The 21,142-nt window shown below is 40.4% G+C and overlaps 1 protein-coding gene across 2 annotated transcripts; it reads left to right on the top strand.

The window, feature by feature from the left end:
* The first annotated feature begins 106 nt into the window (after positions 1-106).
* AAE18 (acyl-activating enzyme 18) lies at positions 107-19,472 on the top strand. 2 transcript variants are annotated; one of them, XM_010278028.3, is made up of 14 exons: positions 109-446; positions 3,399-3,528; positions 3,724-3,983; positions 4,131-4,332; positions 16,652-16,692; positions 16,911-17,039; positions 17,237-17,310; positions 17,405-17,625; positions 17,728-17,822; positions 17,903-18,119; positions 18,206-18,331; positions 18,448-18,546; positions 18,643-18,849; positions 18,933-19,472. In XM_010278028.3, exons 1-14 carry the CDS (start codon positions 160-162, stop codon positions 19,044-19,046), a joined length of 2,202 nt encoding a protein of 733 aa, XP_010276330.1. In that variant the 5' UTR covers positions 109-159; the 3' UTR covers positions 19,047-19,472. The 2 variants fall into 2 exon arrangements, with proteins under 2 accessions (XP_010276331.1, XP_010276330.1); XM_010278029.3 differs by lacking the exon at positions 18,206-18,331 and having other exon boundaries at positions 107-446.
* The last annotated feature ends 1,670 nt before the right edge of the window (positions 19,473-21,142 follow it).

The following is a 21,142-nucleotide window of genomic DNA, read 5'->3' on the forward strand; positions in this document are numbered from 1 at the left end:
CTGCCAAGTACCGAATTATGGTTGCCTGCACCATCCACGTGGTCCTTCCTACCTACCCTTCTCATTCTGTGCATATACTCTCTTTTGTAGTGTTTGTATATATTTTGGGCAAACGAGAGAGAGAGAGAGAAAGAGAGAGAGAGAGAGAGAGAGAGAGAGATGGCAAAAGGAAGACGAAATCTAGGCGAACTAGGAGTGGAGGAGATGATCAGAGCCGGTTTGTCGTTGGATGAAGCTCGAGCTTTCCACGAGGCTGTCAAAGGCGCAATTGGTCGAACAGGGGGAGGGTCGTCGCCTGACCCGAAGGAGCTATGGCGCCAGCTCTCAGAGGGACGGGTTCTCAAACCTTCGCACCCACATGCTCTGCACCAGCTCGTCTATTACACCGTCTACTCCCACTGGGACGTCTCCACCCAAGGCCCTCCTCTTTACTGGTTTCCTTCTCCGTAAGTTCCCACACCCTTCTCTCTCCATCATTAACTACTACTTTGAAAACGGTTTGCCCTATCAATCACACCAGAGGAAAAGAACTTCAGAGGCCGTCTGATGATAGCTGAAGTTTCTGAACTGAACGAAGCAGCAGGATCATGGTTATCAACCTAATTCTAGCTTGAGCTCATTATTCACTAACAGCGCAATAAGTCATTTTAGCTGTAATCAAACGGCCCCGATCTGACTTTGGTTTAGCTAACGTTATCCGGGCCGTAAAGCACTAAAGCTGGCCCATAAGGGCACAGCTGAGAGCACCCGAGCAGTGTGCACAGCCCCCGCCTTTAACGGGCCAAGATGAGTGAGCCCCAAGCGGAGCCTGGTCCTATATCAGAGACTATTAGGCCACGTTTGTTTGATGTAAAACTAAAACTCATCGACGGTAATGGCTAACGTCGTCCTGCCTCTCCTCTTGACATTGACATTCCTACACCCAAGAACCGCTATTGCCGCAGTCGCTTCTCCTGCGCTATTTTCACCTGAAATGCCGTTCACTCGGCAGCAGCTCAACAATATCGTCGAAGCTCTGATTGGCACCGGTGATTTTGGTAACTGGGCGGGAGTCCTCTCCACCACTGACCCTTCAACCTTCCCAATAACAGCAACCCTCTTCGTCCCCAGCGACGAAGCCCTCTCTCGCCTCCCCAGCTCTCTCCCTCCCGACTTCTATACACGAATGCTTCTCTACCACGTCGTGCCACAACAACTAAGCTTCTCAGACCTTCAACGCTTGATCGTCGGGACACGGCTTTTAACACTCCTGTCCGGCGATTCGATTCTCGTCACCAACAACTCAAAATCGAATTACACTATCGACGACAGCCGAATCACCCACCCTGACTTGTACGCCAATGGCGCAATCTCTGTTCACGGAATCCACTCGCTTCTCAACTACTCTGTCTACGGTGGTTCTGGGCTTTTCGAATACCAAGTACCAAGATCGCCACAAGAAAGTCCAGAACCGAGGAAGTCACCGGAAGTGTCTCCTCTGCATCATTTTCCGGTTGCAGAGAATCTGGGTCATCGTCATTCTGACGCACCGTGCTCGTGTACTGAATTTCCAATTATTCTGTCGGTTATCTGTGCTTCCTCTGTACTCAAGATTCTTAGGAACCCTCTTTCTTGTTGATGAATTAATGGATTTTTTCTGGGAGACGATGAAAAGAGCTAATCATTCGAAGAAAACCATCAGAGATAAAAGACAGATGAATCTTGAATGCTCAACTTCTTTCTTGTCTGGTCATCTTCGTCTCTGTTGTCTCTATATCTCGATGGTTTCTTTTTGTTTGTTCATTTTTTCTTGTTAGATTCTTTCTTCAGTATTTGGAAATTTCTATTGATTTTCTTTTGTTATTTTTCATGTAATCAAGCTTTTCGATTCAAAAAGGGAAGAAAAGTGAGTTCTTTCTTTTCTTTCTTTGTGTTATCATCTGTTCAATTGATTGAACTGGAGTTAGTTTTCTCCTGTTGTTCGTAAGTGGAGAATTACTCCAAAATGGCGCGAAATCTATCGATTAACGGCAATAGAAGTTGGGTTGGAAATTCACACCGATTTGGATTCCGATTTCCAAACAAATAATCTCATTGAATTTACACCTTGACAATAAAAAATGAGTCGGTGTAAATTTTCAAAATCTACGGTCCCAGTTTCCATCCGGTTCACATTTCCCATCGGTATAAAACTGAATTTACACCTAAAACAAATGCCAGCCTTAGGGGCATGGTTTTGAAAAGCGGACCGGACTGGACGGTTGGTCCATTTGACCCAAGAATGGTCATGGCTCTGGATTCGGTTTTGGACCCAAAAACCATTTTGACTGGGATTCGGATTGGATGAGGTAGTTGGACCATTTGACCTGGGAACCCGTTGGTTAAAGTGGTTTTATTTTCGGGTCGGTTTTTAAAACCGACCAAACCAAACCAAAATTGGCGGTTTTGTCCGGTCTGACCTTAAAATGGTTTAGTTTGGTTTAAAAATTTCTCAAACCGTAATTTTCTCGTTTGGTTTAGTTTTCTAAATTTTAGGAACTAGACCATACCATAAACCGAATTAGTATATATATATATATATATATATATATATTTCAATTTTTAATTTCTAATTTGATGCCCAAGAGTTGTTTATGTTTGAAAAAGTGTGAATGTAATTTATATAATAGTGATAGGTGGCACTTGTTAATTTCGATTTGATATTTGAATTATATTGGTTATTTATGTAAGTATGCAAATTTCTAATTGAGTTAAGCCCAATATAATGGTCGAAAACTTGTTAAAAATCGGACCAAACAGTGATAGAATGCTTTGGTCTGATTTGGTTTTGGTACGAGAATTTCTCAATCCGTAATTTATTTTATTGGTTTTGACTGGGGATTTTCTCCAAACCTAATCAAATGAGACTGTGAACACCCCTAGAGATTATTGACTGAATTTATCTATTAGACACCTGAGATAATGCCCGCCAACTGTGGTCCTTGATGGGTAAGTAATTTTTCCACCTTAGGGGGGAAGGATGTACTGAAGCTAGCTTGACAAAATTACCCATTAAACATGTTTTTAAAACAAAAAGCTATAATGGTAAAAATGGTAACACAAAAAACTTACTTGGACAGAAAAATACAACTAAATGCACTTACCTGCTAAGTGTTACTGGGAAACACTTACCCAAAAACGAACATGGCCAGAATATAATCTTTTTCTTGAAATGGTACAGGCCCTACAGGGGTTGTTATCTAATTTTTTTATAGGTACTGCCAATTCTCATATTGGATATTTTGTCTTTTCGGCTTCAGTGCAAAACCTTGTATTTGCACTATACATATTTGTACTTGCACTCTTCCAAAACTGAGCCTTAAGGGGGAAAAATCCTTTGTCTCTTTGTCCAAATGATCTGACAGTGTTCATTATTTCAGGCTGCAGTCCAAAAGCACGAATCTGGGGCGTATGATGGAAATTCATGGTCCAAAGTTGTTGGGGACATCATATAAAGATCCTATAACAAGCTTTAGCCTCTTTCAGAAGTTCTCAGTCCAACATCCAGAAGTAAGTTGGTCATTCAAAGACAAAGTTCTTATTTAATAACTCATAGTGGGAGCAAGTAGACCTTTAGGTGGGTAGGCTGGGGAAAGACCAAGTATCATGTTAATAATGAAGCTATAGGCCTATAGTTAACATTGTAGTTGAACAGCACAACACAGCCTTTTTGGTTTAGAATTGATAATTGTCAACAACTTTCAGGTCTACTGGTCTATTGTTCTGAAAGAGCTTTCTGTTATATTTCGTGAAGACCCAAAGTGTATTCTAGATACCACTGACAAATCAAAGCATGGGGGAACATGGTTATCAGGTTCAGTTTTAAATATTGCAGAATGTTGCTTGTTACCTACAGATTGTCCACGAAAACAGAATGACAGCATTGCTGTGGTATGGAGGAATGAAGGTTCTGATGATTCTCCTATTAACAGAATGACATTAAGAGAATTTCGAGAACAAGTAATGTATGATTTCCTTATCCTATAATTCTTTTGGTACTATTTTCATAGGCTGTCTTTTTGGAGATATCAGATGACAACAAATAAAATTGCTGACTTTTTTCCTACATGTCTTCTGTGTTGATGTGTTGCAACATTGTTCAATATTCACAGGGTGGTGGCAAATGCTCTTGATACAATGTTTTCAAAAGGTGATGCAATTGCAATAGACATGCCAATGACAGTCACTGCAGTTATAATATACTTGGCAATTGTACTAGCAGGAATGGTGGTTGTATCAATAGCTGATAGCTTTGCAGCAAGGGAAATAGCAACACGCTTACGTGTGTCAAAAGCAAAGGGAATATTTACTCAGGTGATTTTCACTTTCTTCGAGCATCCAGAAACTCAGATCATCTAAATTAAAGACTGCAACATATTTTTACTGCTATGCTGAAGAATTTTTTCCACTGATAGCATCATCTAAAAGGAGCATTTTAGCTTTCAACTAACCACACCCCATTTTTTATATTTCTATGGGTGTTAAATATTCAATATGTGCCATTAAAAGGCACCCTATATGCTAATTACTACTGTTTTAAGAAAGGCATGTTTTGTAGTTTTTGATGCATTTATGATTGATAAACGAAATTATCAGTAGGTTAAGTTATCAAACATATGTTATTAGTTTTCCGCAATTTGACATTTTCCGCAAATTTGACATGAAATAGACAATATAGTTCTTGTAAACCTCTGAGGTTATTAGTTTTTTCACCAAAACTAAATTGTCTTTTAGCATGAAACCATCAATGCACTCTCTCTCTCTCTCATGCATGCATGTGCACTCGCAACTTGAACACTTGCAAGCATATACAATAACACACATAAAGGTTTCTTCCTCAATATCAAAGAACTGTTCAACCTAAAATCTTAAGCTGTTAGATGAGGTCCCTGAATCGGTTTTTATTCTTTAACACACCACTAACATGAAAGCCTATTGGGATTGAAGCACGGACAAGCACAAGCCCACCCATACTTTGTACTGAACTTTACTTAAATATAATGGGGACAATGAGGACTGAAAACTAGACCATTTGGTCAAACAGGCTCTGATACCATATCAAAGAACCATTCAACCTAAATGCTTAAGCTGTTAGGTGAGGTCCCTGAACAAGTTTTTATTCTTTAACACTCCATGATACATCAGCGAAACCTGAAAGAATGGTAGGATCCATTGTATGGACGCCAAAAGGGTTGCGGAATGGGTGGGCGAAATTCAAAACTTCCCTACCTTTCTTCCAACTGGGAATCGTATTTCCTGATTTTAGAATCAAAATTCAAGGATCCTACTTGAACCAAAACAAACCAGATTTGAACCAAAAGAGAAGGGAGGGATTATACCTGATCCAGAGAAGCAGTATCTCCCAACGTTGGTGTTCACGCCCAAAGAAGATCCCAAGATCAGCTCCCACTGAAGATGACACAGTGATGATGGAGCCGAACCAGCAGTGTTCGTCCCACGAACCAGGTTCTTCTGAAGAACTCGATAGAAGACTGAGAGCACCACACGAACAATTAAGAACCTTTCTTGATCTTCTCTAACTGAGAACTCAAACTGGCAGAAAAGGTGGCAGCGACTGCTGGAGGAGAATGCTAGAGAAGAAGGTGGCGAACTGCTATTTTCTTTTCTAGGGTTATCTGAGATCCTATCTCAAGAATGCAGAGAGTGTTCTGCTAAAACCCCTAGGGTTCGAATTCAAGTAATTCGAAAAATTAGGGTTTCCTCCACTTCTTGGTGATTAAGAAACCTCCTAATCATATTAGGAGTTGCCCTTATCCAAATTTGTATTTGGATTAGGATTCCTCTTAATCCTATCTGCAAATTAGATAAACTTTTGGGCTTAACGTAATCTCAGATCCGCCCCTTTAAGTGACTGATCAAATCAGCCCAGATCGAAATGGGCTTTAGGCCCAATATGTATTAAGTGCTCAGTAGTCTTCCAAACTGCTGCCCAGTTGGGCTTCTTTGTATGGCGTGGGACCCAAGTATTGATCTACACATCAGCCACATGGGTTCGGCCCAACCTCTGTTACAAGGCCTAGCCGAATTCACCGGAAAGCCCAGCGAACCCCTTGAGTCCATCACATGGACCCTATGGGCCCAACACTTACACTAAGTGGTCCCTGGGTCAAGCCATCTTATAAAAACCTAGGGACTATGGGCAGATGCAAGATTAGCCCATCAGGTATTATCCAAAATGGCTTTACACTTAACCTCTCAGCCCATAATGATCAAGCACTGCCCGACAAGAGAGGACCTCTCCCTCGGCTGCAAGGAACAGTGTTGCACTCTCTACTCACATGGATCCCGGGAATTAAAACCATTTGCAAACATTTTGAAACCATATATATAAATTTTGTAAAACAAAATTCCAACGATTGAAATCAACTGCCGGTAGTTTGGTTTCCATCAAAGAGAGTGCATCCCCGATCATTACCTTTGTCCGACAAAGGGGCTGATCCCGTCACTATGATCACCCATTCAGATGAATTCTCAGACTGTCCCAACATACCCAGGTTTTGACCCCCGCTAAGGATCTCACTGATTGGCATATCAAAGACAGCCCAATCCGACACCCAGTGCAGTACCATAATCGGGTCTAGGGGTCAGGTGTAACTTTCCAGTTTTGCCCATCAATCTCCAAGGTCTAAGGCAATACTGGAAATCTGGTTCGGTTCAAGGGTTCAAGTAATCCTACATTGCGTGTGCCTTGGGTCTCACCTTGGCGGCTGAGACGAGCCACCCCAACATTTGGCAGCACACCAGTGTCAGCCTTGGCAGGATAAATCTCCCCAGACTTATCCAACGGTTGTGAACATTTAAAACTAACACAAGTCTCATTAAGTGTTCAGTTTTAGGGTCTTACACAGAAGCTTACCACACAACATGAATCAAACATGTTCTTTATTTATTTACACTAAATATCAAAAGTACATCAAAACTGATTGGAGCTAAGGGCATACAAAAACTGTCCAACAGCTCCCACTTGCACTTAGGTCCAATCTAGTACAAGCCGGAGTCCCATACTTTCCACGTGTTTCTCAAACACATTCTGTGTGAGTGGCTTAGTTAATGGGTCTGCCTCATTATTCGCTGATGCTACCATCTGAATCAGGACGTCCCCTCTACCAACGATCTCCCGTAGTACATGGTACTTCCTCTCGATGTGCTTTGACTTCGAGTGGGCCCGAGGCTCTTTAGCCTCGGCGATCGCTCCATTGTTGTCACACAACAACAGGATGGGTGATGTGCTGGACGGAATCACTCCTAATTCGTAAACGAACTTCTTCATCCACACGGCTTCCTTGGCAGCTTCACTTGCGGCAATGTACTCGGCTTCGGTTGTAGAGTCTGCCGTGAACCCTTGTTTGTTGCTTTTCCAACAAACAACAAACGATCCCATCGTGAAAGCATACCCAGATGTAGACTTTCTATCATCTGGATCCGATTGGAAATTGGCATCAGTATACCCTAGAATTTGTAGTGAACTACCATCGAATACCAGACAAAACTCTTTTGTCCTTCGAAGGTATTTGAGTATGTTCTTCACAGCAGTCCAATGCTCCTGCCCTGGGTTGGCCTGGAATCTGCTTACCACACTCACCGCCTAAGCAATGTCAGGGCGAGTGCACAGCATGGCATACATGATGCTCCCCACGGCTGAGGCATAGGGAACGTCTTTCATGCCCTCAATCTCCTCAGAAGTCTTGGGAGACATCTTCTTGGAGAGAGTGACTCCGTGCCTAAAAGGAACGTTTCCTTTCTTGGAGTTCTCCATGCTGTACCTTTTGACTATTTTGTCAATGTAAGCAGCCTGGGATAATCCAATTGTCCGCTTCAATCTATCTCTATAGAGTCGAAGACCCAGTATATAGGATGCTTCTCCAAGATCTTTCATGGAGAATTGCTGCGAAAGCCATACCTTGACCGAAGTCAACATTCCTACATCATTCCCAATGAGTAGGATATCGTCCACATACAACACGAAAAAGGTGACCTTATTCCCACTGGACTTCCTGTAAACACAGGGCTCATCCGGATTCTGCTCAAAGTCAAACAATTTGATGGCAGAGTCAAAACGGATGTTCTAACTCCTATAAGCCTGCTTAAGTCCATATTATGGATCTATTAAGTTTACATACCATGTGTTCCTGACCAGCAGCAATGAAGCCTTGCGGCTGCTGCATGTAGATATCTTTACTAAGATCACCATTCAGGAACGTGGTTTTGACATCCATTTGCTAAATCGCGTAGTCATGGTATGCTGCTATAGCTAGCAGGATCCTAATGGATTTAAGCATGGCCACGGGCGAAAATGTTTCCTCATAGTCGATGCCTTCTTTTTGAGTATACCCTTTCGCCACCAAACGAGCTTTGTAGGTCTCAATCTTGCCATCTGGGCCCTTCTTCCTCTTATAGATCCATTTGCAACCAATTGCTTTTACCCCGGAGGGCGGATCTACTAGAGTCCAGCCTCCATTGGCCTCCATCGAGTCCATCTCAGCTCTCATGGCCTCCACCCACTTCTGGGATTCTATGTCCAACATAGCTTCCGCGTAAGTCACGAGATCCTCCTCACTAGTCAAGGCTTCCACCAGGTAACTATCCTGGTCATAACCGTAACGGATTGGTGGCCTGGATACCCAGGTGGATCTTCTAGGTTGGTCACTACCTGGAACTTGTGGGACATCTCCCACTGCTCCTGAGCTCTCCTCATCAAGAACTATTTCCTGACGATGGGTGTCCAGGATGTAATCAGTCTCTAAGAACTAGGCATTTCGGCTGCAGAACACTTTCTGCTCACTTGGGTCATAGAAAAGATAGCCCACTGAATCCTTTGGGTAGCCTACAAATAGGCAACGGCTGGTCTTGGATTCCAACATGTCCGCACTCGTTCTTTTAACGTGCGCAGGACAACCCCAAATCTTCAAGTGTCTGACACTTGGTTTCTTTTCGGTCCAAAGTTCGTATGGAGTTTTCGGAACCGATTTGGTTGGAACCCGATTAAGCACATAGAGAGCAACCTCTAATGCATATCCCGAAAAGGATGTGGGTAATTCCGAGCGTGTGAGAAGTGACCGGACCATGTCTAACAATGTCCTATTCCTCCTCTCTGAAATACCGTTAAGCTGCGGTGTTGTAGGAGGAGCCAACTGTGATATTATTCCGTTGGCCTTAGTAGTCCCTGAATTCGTCAGAGAGATACTCGCCACCTCGATCCGATCAAAGGGCCTTAATTTCTCTCCCTAACCGTTTCTCGACTTCTTGTCTGAACTCCTTGAACTTTTCAAAGGATTCGGACTTCTGTTTCATCAGGTACACGTAACCATATCGTGAGTAATCATCGGTGAAGGTGATGAAATACACGTGTTGGTTACGAGTCCTAACACTCAGGGGACCACATACATCAGTATGTATAAGGTCAAGTGTGCCTGTACATCTTTCGGGTTTACCGTTAAATGGCCGTTTTGTCATCTTGCCTCGGAGGCAAGGCTCACAAGTGGGAAGATCTTCTACGGTTAGAAAATCCAAAGGACCATCCTTTACCAGTCTTGTGATTCGGTCAAAACCAATATGGCCAAGTCGGTAATGCCACAGGCACGTGGGACTAACTATATCACGAGTCCTTTTCTTGGGGATTTCGACCGACGTAGTTTCGGTTAAGTTAGTTTCTAGAGAAGGATGTAGAACATAGAGACCGTTCTCCAGTTCCCCGCATGCGATGAATTTATTATTCCGTTTAACAGTAATCACATTACTAAAATAAACAGTATATCCATCAGCACACAGTTTAGAAACAGAAATCAAATTTCTTCTTAAGTTCTGTACATAAAGACAATCTTTAAGTACAAGAATTCCTTCTCTAAAAACTAGTTCTATGGTTCCAATTGCCGCAACTGCAACACTTGCAGTCGTTCCCAAGAAAAACGTCACTTCCCCTTCACTCAGCCTTCTGCTTACTTTGAACCCCTGCAGTGAATTACACGCATGAGTTGAAGCCCCGGAGTCAACACACTAGGACACAGAAGTGACTAACAAATTAGTCTCAATGACACAAGTTTCGAAAGTACCTTTCTTAGATTCCAGGTAGGCAGGACAGTTTCTTTTCCAGTGCCTGGCCTACTTGCAGAAGTGACAGGCATCGGATGCCTTGTCTTTCTTTTGTTTCTTAGACTTAGTGGCCTTTTTCTGGGGTTTCCTCTTTGCCCTCCTCTTCTTGCCAGATTTGCCAGTTTCAACAAGCATGGCTATCGGCTCATCCTTTCTGATCAGTTCCTCAGCCCGTTGCAACATATTGCTGAGCTCTTGAACGCTGGCATTCAACTTGTTCATATTGTAGTTCATTATGAATGGATTGAAGGACGGAGGCAAGGAGTTAAGAATGGCGTCTATCTGTGTGACCAGATCTAGCCCGGACCCAATGGCCTCCAGCTCGTTAATGTAACCCATCATCCGGAGACAATGGTCATGAACTTGCTGCTCCTTGGTCATGAACTGCTTCAGGACCTTTTGGCAAGTAGAACGGTTCTGCTCTTTGTACATAGTTTTTAGACTATCCAATATGTCTTTGGCAAGTTCGATCTGATCGAACTGCCTCTGTATCGGATTATCCAAAGAGGATATGATATAGCAGCAGGCTAAGGAGTTTTCTCCTCCCATTCTTGGTATTCCCTCCTGCGGGCTTCTAAAGCCCTGTCTCCCGGAGGATCCGGTGCAGGATTCTTTGCCACTTTATCCAGTTTCTCTGAAGTCAGGACCAACATAAGGTTTCTGTACCAGTCAGCATAGTTTGGGCCCTTAAGTTTGTTGTCGTCAAGCAACTTAGCAGATTTTCCGTTTGCCATTTTCTGATAAAACAGCAAAACGTCAGTCCACAACCTTAGTTTGATTCATGTTACCTACATAGATATGGCTTTTAATCTATGTTCCATTTCCATTTGTTCATCTATGAGATTTCCCTCCTATCTCAGTGATGGAGACGGCAAAATGTCTCTGGAAATGTGGGAAATCACATAGGGTGCGTGGGGCCAACTGTTTCAGCTGCATAACCCCACCACCTTTTTGTGATGGATCATATCCACTCATCATATGAGTTACTCTTTGGCCTCTGTCAGACAAGGTTCAGAGCCGTTTTCAGGTAAACCTTTCTATCCAGTGAGTGTTCACCCATCATATTCAGGTTACGCCAAGGTACCGTGAGAGAACTCCCATTTTCTGGTGAAGCCCCTCCCACATCGGTCTATGATGCCCCTATCATCTTATGAAACACTCTGACAGATCCAACAGCAAATGGATAACCCAATTTTATGGTGCGTTTCCTTATTATTGAAGGATCCATCATCGTGCTAATGACGAAAGGCCTTTAGAGAGTCCATCAAATGAATCTCCCTATCACGTGCACTCATATTTGCTGGAGGGAACAAAATTACACCCTAGTTAATTTAGGTCAAACCAGAGTGGCTCCCCCTAACTTTCATAAAGTCAGATTTATGGTGGCCCAATTCGGCTAGGGTTTCCGCATACGTCCCTTTTCAGGGTTGTGGGGCCCACCATGACAGGAAGGGGTCATCCAATGATCGTAAGAGACACCATGGCAATGATGTGCATTCAGCCATGGTGTGCGCAAGAGCCACTAACGAATCATCATGGGCTAAGTGCTTATGGCTCATGGTCGCAGCACATCAAACATCCACACATCACATGATATGGAAGAATTGATCCAATCAATTACTCACTGTAAAGCCCATTAAACAGCCCGTTTAAAAACCACAACATTAACAAGTAACATCATCTAGGTATATGGGCTGAATCGCAGTTAGCAGTTCGGCCCATATAGCTTTTATGTAAACTGGGCTTTACAGGTTGGGCCGAATTGGTTCTTCCAATTAAAAATTGATTTCAGACTTGAAAGTGGGAAGAACAGGGCTGAGAACAGCCCCTTTTGAACCCTAGATTCGGTCCAAACAGCTTTGGTCCAATCTGGTCTGAAATGGTCCAAAAACCAATCTTTAATTCAAGAAACAATTCAAGAAAGATCTGAAATTAATATTCTGATTTTAGACAAACACAAATCAGTTATGGACTGTTCACACCACTTGCAAAACAGATGTGAGTAACCAAGGTTGCAGTTTCACAAACTGCAAAACACAGAGTGCGAAGTCAACATCTGCAAAATGCAGAAGGCGATATAACGATCTACAAATCTCCAGCGCCGCCGCCTTCTCCAATCAAGAAAATAAAAAACAAAAATCCTATTTCTATTAAATAATTACATTCTTGATTGAATCCTATACATTCAGTCTAGAAAAATAAAAAAAAAATATTTTACAGACCGAATAGAATAGAAAATGCAATAAAGATTGTGCAGACAATCTGCGCCAATTCTGCACTTTGATCTCCAGGTACGAACAATCCATTAAATCAAGAAATAAATTAAGAACAGTTCTAAATAAATTTCAGATTTAACAAAATTAATTTCAGATCAATCGCCCACACCAAGAAACAATTTCTTGAAACAAAACTGCAATCTACGCAATATCCGGATAGAACAACTTTTACCGAATTGCGAAGGTTCAGATCTGATCTTTTGGTTCAAGATTCGAACATGTGGCTCTGATACCACTGAAAGAATGGTAGGATCCATCGTATGGACGCCAAAAGGGTTGTGGAATGGGTGGGCGAATTTCAAAAATTTCCTACCTTTCTTCCAACTGGGAATCGTATTCCCTGATTTTAGAATCAAAATTCAAGGATCCTACTTGAACCAAAACAAACCAGATTTGAACCAAAAGAAAATGGAGGGATTATACCTGATCCGGAGAAGTAGTATCTCCCAACGTTGGTGTTCACGCGCAAAGAAGATCCCAAGATCAGCTCCCACTAAATATGACACAGTGATGATGGAGCCGAACCATCAGTGTTCGTCCCACGAACCAGGTTCTTCTGAAGAACTTGATGGAAGACTGAGAGCACCACACGAATAATCAAGAACCTTTCTTGATCTTCTCTAACTGAGAATTCAAACAGGCATAAAAGGTGGCGGCAGCTGCTGGAGGAGAATGGTAGAGAAGAAGGTGGCGAACTGCTATTTTCTTCTCTAGGGTTATTTGAGATCCTATCTCAAGAATGCAGAGAGTGTTCTGCTAAAACCCCTAGGGTTCAAATTCAAGTAATTCGAAAAATTAGGGTTTCCTCCACTTCTTGGTGATTAAGAAACCTCCTAATCATATTAGGAGTTGCCCTTATCCAAATCTGTATTTGGATTAGGATTCCTCTTAATCCTATTTGCAGATTAGATCAACTCTTGGGCTTAACCTAATCTCAGATCTGCCCCTTTAAGTGACTGATCAAACCAACCCAGATCGAAATGGGCTTTAGGCCCAATATGTATTAAGTGCTCAGTAGTCTTCCAAACTGCTGCCCAGTTGGGCTTCTTTGTATGGCGTGGGACCCAAGCATTGATCTACACATCAGCCACATGGGTTCGGCCCAGCCTCTGTTACAAGGCCTAGCCGAATTCACCGGAAAGCCCAGCGAACCCCTTGAGCCCATCACATGGACCCTATGGGCCCAACACTTACACTAAGTGGTCCTTGGGCCAAGCCATCTTATAAAAACCTAGGGACTGTGGGCAAATGCAAGATTATCCCATCAGGTATTATCCTAAATGGCCTTACACTTAACCTCTTAGCCCATAATGATCAAGCACTGCCCGACAAGAGAGGACCTCTCCCTCGGCTGCAAGGAACAGTGTTGCACTCTCTACTCACATGGATCCCTGGAATTAAAACCATTTGCAAACATTTTGAAACCATATATATATATATATATATAATATCTATATATCATATATATAAATTTTGCAAAACAAAATTCCAACGATTGAAATCAACTACCGGTAGTTTGGTTTCCATCAGAGAGAGTGCATCCCCAATCATTACCTTTGTCCGACAAAGGGGCTGATCCCGTCACTATGATCACCCACTCAGATGAATTCTCAGACTATCACAACATACCCAGGTTTTGACCCCCGCTAAGGATCTCACTGATTGGCATATCAAAGACAGCCCAATCCGACACCCAGTGCAGTACCATAATCGGGTCTAGGGGTCAGGTGTAACTTTCCAGTTTTGCCCATCAATCTCCAAGGTCCAAGGCAATACTGGAAATCTGGTCCGGTTCAAGGGTTCAAGTAATCCTACACTGCGTGTGCCTTGGGTCTCACCTTAGCGGCTGAGACAAGCCACCCCAACATTTGACAGCACACCAGCGTCAGCCTTGGCAGGATAAATCTCCCCAGACTTATCCAACGGCTGTGAACATTTAAAACTAACACAATTCTCATTAAGTGTCCAGTTTTAGGGTCTTACACAGAAGCTTACCACACAACATGAATCAAACATGTTCTTTATTTATTTACACTAAATATCAGAAGTACATCAAAACTGATTGGAGCTAAGGGCATACAAAAACTGTCCAACAAAACCTTCATTTCTTTGCTCTATATTTTGTTTCAACCAAAACTATATTTTGGTTTCTGTACTGTAACTGAATGTTTAGGGTAATTCATTCCCAATCAAACTCAGATGACACTCCGAAGAATTTGAATTGTTCTGAAGATAACAGAATTAGCACCTCCAATTCTATCATTTTCAGATTTTATTCAGCATACATTTTGGATCCAACGACAATCTGGAAAGTTGTAGAATCAGAGGCCCAATTTCCTCCAACCTATTGCATTTCTGCAATAACTGAAAGCATATCCATATTGATTGAAGTAACCCACCTGATAGAAAATTATTAATTTTTCAACCAAGGCCATGGAAGCTAGGAAAACATCACCATCTTTAAAATGTAGATATTTCTTTAGCCCTCAGCTTGAATATAGGCAACAATCATGGACACTAGGTTGCAACTATGCATAGTAAGTTGCAAAAGAAAAGGCCCAACCTTTGCATCTCCCCAAACTGGTGTTTCCTTTGCAAAGCAAATGGAGAGAGCTGTTTCTATCTTCTAATTTCATGCCCTTTTGTTGTTAATCTTTGGGAAAAAAATTTTGGTCTGTGGAATATGCCACTGCAAATTGGGGGGCTTTTTGACCCTACAAATTTCAGGTGGCCTAAGAGAAGAGGTAGAGTGTTACAGAAATGTGTAAGGGCTGCTTTAGTGTGGACAGTATGGGAAGAAAGAACTAACAGGATTTTTAATGATGATAAAAGTGATGTAGCTACTGTTTGGGAATGTGCTATTAACCGAGCTAAAACTCTGGAGCTGTTCTCACTTTTATCCTTTGATGACATATGGAGAAGTTGGGAATCGGTGGCAAACTCCTCCTCAGCTAAGGACAAACCTGTAGTTGACTGGAAACCCCCAGAAGAAGGCTTCATAAAACTCAACTTTGACAGAACAGCCTTGGCAATCCTGGACCTTCTGGTATAGGGGGTGTGTTTAGGATTGAAGAGGGACAGATACTTGCCTTATAATCTGGCCCAAATGGTGTGGGGGATGCGGTTACTGCAGAGATGCAAGCTGCTATACAGGGTACACAAATTGCTAAAGAGTTGAACTTTGAGAGATTGATCATTGAAGGTGACTCTAAAGTGGCAACTGGGTGGCTAAAAGAACCAGAGACAGCAGCTTGGTCTTTTAGGGGAGAGATAAGGAGATTTAAGTGGCTTACATCCAATCTCACATTGAGAGTTCAGTGGGAAAGGAGGTCGGCATATGGGCTGGCAGACTTACTAGCTAAGCAAGGGGTGAACAGGGATCACTTGTTCTGGGATCAATTTTAATTGTAATTGTAATTTTATTTTGATTTTCTGTGCTTTGGAAGGCAGCAACTTGTGCCTTCCGGGAGAACTCTGGATTGTATCCACTTGTCAGTTTACTTTATTTTCATTCTAATAAAATTATTCATGATTCATCAAAAAAAACTATGCATAGTAAGTTGATGGTTGCATCAACTTGCAGATATTTTGATTTATTTTAAAGTGTATTTAACATTTTATGGATAAGTTGTCCAAGTAAGGAAACAATTTGGTTCCCTTGCATAAATATTTTCACCATGTTCTGTTATTGATAAATAGATAATTCTTGTTTAGTATGCACATCTACTGAAAATGAACTTCCTTTTGAAATTTCAACTGTCTCATATTAGTATCCAATTATCTTGGTCTTCATTTTCTGTAGGCATTATTAATTATGCCTAGCAAATATATCTATGATCCTGAAATTATTACTTGATATAGATTGTTTCATCACTCACCTATTCTTTGATATTCACTACTGAGCTTTAACATCTAATAATAACCAAGAATTTGCATTATGCATTTGAAATGTCTATACATGATTAGATTCATCAAAAAAAAATGTCTATACATGATTATTTATTTGTTCAGTTTTGTAAATAATTAATGTTTCCTTAAGCTGTGTATGATTTGATAGAAAATAACACTCTCCTATCAAACCAAATAGCCTTAAAAATGTTGGTAGCAAAATTAGATGACCAGGCCATACTTATTTAACCATATTTCCATATGGAACAATTGTTTCTACCATGGGATTGTTTTGTAGTTTTACTCCGTTATTATGGTTCTAATTTCTTAAATGATGATCACAATTACCTTGTATGCAGGATTTTATCGTAAGAGGAGGAAGAAAATTTCCGTTGTACAGGTAAAGATTATTTTAGGACAATATAAACCGTATTACAATGTAGTTAAGCTTTTTTTAAGTTTTAATATACATCCATGTCTCTGTCCATGAATGGCTCTCCTTAGGTTACTCTATCATAGCTCTCCTTCACATACCTGCACTTTCATTTCTCATGAGGACCAGACATTGCAGAAATATTAAATATTTCACTTTCAGTTTTATTCTTTTTATTATTGCAGTCGTGTTTTAGAAGCCAATCCATGCAAAGCTATTGTGGTACCTTCTATTGGAAATGATGTGGGAGTTCAATTAAGAAAGCATGATTTGTCATGGCAAGATTTTCTTTCTCGTGTTGCTCACCTTCCAAGGTACAATAATATCTTGGTATCTTACTGTTTTTTGCCCACTTCATATTTATCAACCCTCACTTAACTATCTCTCTTAATTCATATTTTCTTGCTAGTTAGTTCTTAAGTTATGTAGTGTTTAATTGATTATATTTGTGTTCCTTCTATTTTTAAAAGTCTTATACTTGATCTATTGATTCAACAACCTAATTTTGCAGATCAAGTTACTATGTTCCATTTTATCAACCAATGGAATCTGTAACTAATATACTCTTTTCATCTGGAACCACAGGTATATGGATTCAGACCTCCATAGTTTTTTAATTACCTCTATAATGCCATTTTCTTAAAAATTCTCATATATCCATATCTCTGAGTTCTTACAGGAGATCCAAAAGCTATTCCATGGACGCAACTTTCTCCAATTCGAAGTGCAGCTGATGGATGGGCACACGTTAATATCCAACCTGGAGATGTTTACTGTTGGCCCACAAATCTAGGGTGGGTGATGGGGCCAATTTTACTATATTCGTGCTTTTTAACTGGTGCTACTCTAGCTCTGTATCATGGATCTCCTCTTAGTCGTGGATTTGGAAAATTTGTTCAGGTAATGACCACAAAAACCATTACTCCTATATTATTCACTTGGAAGGCATTTGTTTCTTTTTTTTTGGTCATTCCTTTGTTTTTCTTGTTACATTATATTCAGGATGCAGGAGTGACTCATTTGGGCACAGTACCAAGCATTGTTAAAGCCTGGAAGACTACACGTTGTATGGACGGTCTAGATTGGACAAATATAAAGTAATGTTGGCTTTGAACTTCAGCTGTTAGTACGTGCACATAACCCTCCAAGTAGAAAACTTATTTGTGTTTCCATGCAGGTCATTTGCTTCGACTGGGGAAGCTTCCAATGTTGATGATGACTTATGGCTTTCTTCACGAGCTTTCTACAAGCCTGTTATTGAATGTTGTGGGGGTACAGAGCTTGCATCTTCATACATTCAAGGAAGTCCTCTGCAACCGCAAGCTTTTGGAGCATTCAGTACAGCTTCAATGACAACTGGTTTTGTCATTCTTGATGATCGGGGAGTTCCTTTGGTGAGAGTTATTATTCTGCCTAGTTCTTATTTGATTTTGTTAAGCATGTTCTATGTAAAAGCCTAAATCTATTACCTACATGATAGCCAAATGATCAACCTTGTGTGGGAGAAGTGGGATTGTTTCCTCTTTATATGGGAGCAACTGATAGATTACTCAATGCTGATCATGAGGATGTTTACTTCAAGGGAATGCCGATATATGAAGGATGGGTATGGCGTCCTACATGCAAGTCAACCATTCTGTTAAGAATTATTCATGTTGATTATTGACATAAAGATTCTATGATTACATTGCAAGTGTTTTAAATGACAATATCTGTTTCCAGCATCTCAGAAGGCATGGTGATATAATTAAGAGAACAGTTGGAGGATATTTTGTTGTACAGGGCAGGGCTGATGACACCATGAATCTTGGTGGCATCAAGGTATTGTGCTTTCTGATATCTCTTTCAGCAATATGGTAGTAACAGATTTAAGTCCCAGAATGAACCTAAAGTTTCAATGTATTTCTTGATGTACAGACTAGTTCAGTTGAAATTGAGCGTGCCTGCGATAGAGCTGATGAAAATATATTGGAGACCGCTGCAGTAAGTGTGTCACCAGTAACTGGTGGACCAGAACAACTGGTTATATTTGTAGTACTAAAGAAAGGATCTATCTGCAATGCTGACCAGTTGAAGATGAAATTCTCAAGAGCCATTCAGAGAGATCTCAATCCCCTGTTTAAGGTATTGCCTCTTGAAGTTTTTTTCTTGGATATTTGCTTTATTTATATATAGTTAACTTCTCCATGTTTTCTGACGTTAAACAGGTGAGCCTTGTTAAGATTGTGCCAGAGTTCCCTCGCACAGCATCAAACAAGTTACTGAGGAGGGTTCTGAGAGATCAAATAAAGCATCAACTTTCTATGCCAAGTAGACTTTAGAGGCTGTTTAGTTCCATTGCCATTTATATTTAATAAACGCTTTGTACGGCATTTATTGTGGTACTGGTAAGGGGGCGCTCTTTTTCTGGATATTGAGAGGGGGGAAAGTTGGTCAATGGGATTTTGATTTCCATTGACTAAAAATCCCATGTTCTTTTTTCAGATTTATGTGGGGACCAAGGAAAGTTTATTTTCCCAAGTACCAGGTACCACTTACCTAGGTAAGTGTGATGCCCATCTCCTAGGTGGGTAAATAATTTTCTCACCTTAGAGGAAATTTGTCAATACTTGAATAGGACAAAAATGCCCTTTGTAATAATGGATTTTTATGGCTAAAATGGTCATTGTCTTGTTTGCATGGGAAATAAAAGAACATGAGTAAATGTACTTACCCAGGTAAACAGGGCATAAGACATTGCACTTGAATCCATTAGTCCAAGTTCAAATTTTGTTGGTTCCTCTTTTTTCTTTTGTTGTTTTCTCCCCCATATCCAATCCAACTCCAGGTCGTGCAAAAGTCCCTAATGCCCGAATCTTTTTCACATCAGTGATCTAAACCGTTAGATGAGAATATTTTATATGTATGTGCGTACATGATGGTAGGATACAACCAATTCATAATACAACACACTTTAAAACACCAGGAATAAATGCTAAGAAAGGAGTCCAAATCTCCTGTCAACACAAACTCTGCCCACGTCTATCCACATTACTTCTTGCATGGTATTATGCAGGAGGAGATGTTCCCAATTTACAGGGATAGTGTGTTGTGGGTAGACGTAAGCAGAGTACTCGTGCACATGTGATCTAGAATCCTAAGAAACAACAGCTTTGACCACATCTCCATCGTTCATTACTAAAGGGCTGCAAATGGCATCCCATTATCCGAATTTGATCCATTTATAATTGGATCAAATATGAATTTATCCCTATTCAATTCGATATAATCCAATTCAATTTGATTTAAATATATATGTTCATATATACTTAAAATTTTTATTATATCTATCATTGGAGGTTTTTTATAATCTATCATTGGAATTGATTGAATGTTGTATTTTTACTAAATTGTCATAGGTTCAAGTTTTATATAAGTAATTTTTAATTCATTTTAATAATAACATACAATATTTTGATCACTTTTAGATATAATTCGATTTGAATTTGGTTGAATGTTGTATTAATAATTGAACTTGGTTGAATGCTATATTAATAATTTATTCATATAATTCAATTCGAATTCAAATATAAACAAATTAAATTCCGATCTAATTACATTTGTATTGCAAGAAAATCACATCTTCTGTCTATCATGCCTTAACCCCTAACTACTAATCCTTCCTAAACTTCAATCATGGCTCCCTATACAGGCATCATGCCTTAACCCCTAACTACTTTAAACATTTATTGGATATGCTGTTTGGTTGGATGTTTCAAGTAACACCCTATACAGTTATTTGCCACCTAAGCTTACAACAAACCTTTTCATTTTTGTGTGTTTGTTTGGGCGTTTCAAGCAACACCCTATAAACGATCTAGTGTGACACTGTTGCGCTATGTTGGAGTACCATCAAGTTCATCTAATGGTCCAGATTGCTATACATGTTTACAGTGGCTGAAATTGTGATCCAACGGGTCGATTTTGCATGCAAATCACATTTAACGGCTCATAACATTTGATGAACACATCTATCCTATAAAATCTAATAAAAATATAGGTAATACATACTTACCTTTTACTTGGTCCATCAAAATTTGACAAAGTGGGAAATATTATTTTGAACGTGAAGAGCCATTTATTAACGATGGTGGCCACTCAAAGTTATAGGAACCACTAGGAGAGATATAAATCAACAAAACCTATTTTCAAACCTACGTAATAGAGCTTTAATACCCAAATAGTTGGGGAAATTCATCATGAAGTAGAACCAAATTAACCAATTGGAACCACTCAAACATGTACATAACTAATGCTATTACATTCTATCATTGAAACATCTGAATATTCACATAAATGTTCATAACAAGTGTATAAATTAGTTAGTACTTGACCAATGTTGTCATAAGAGTTTATACATATTCAAAAGTGCAACCGA

This window comes from Nelumbo nucifera, chromosome 2 (assembly GCF_055504915.1).
Source record: "Nelumbo nucifera cultivar China Antique chromosome 2, China Antique-T2T, whole genome shotgun sequence".
NCBI classification, from domain to species: domain Eukaryota; kingdom Viridiplantae; phylum Streptophyta; class Magnoliopsida; order Proteales; family Nelumbonaceae; genus Nelumbo; species Nelumbo nucifera.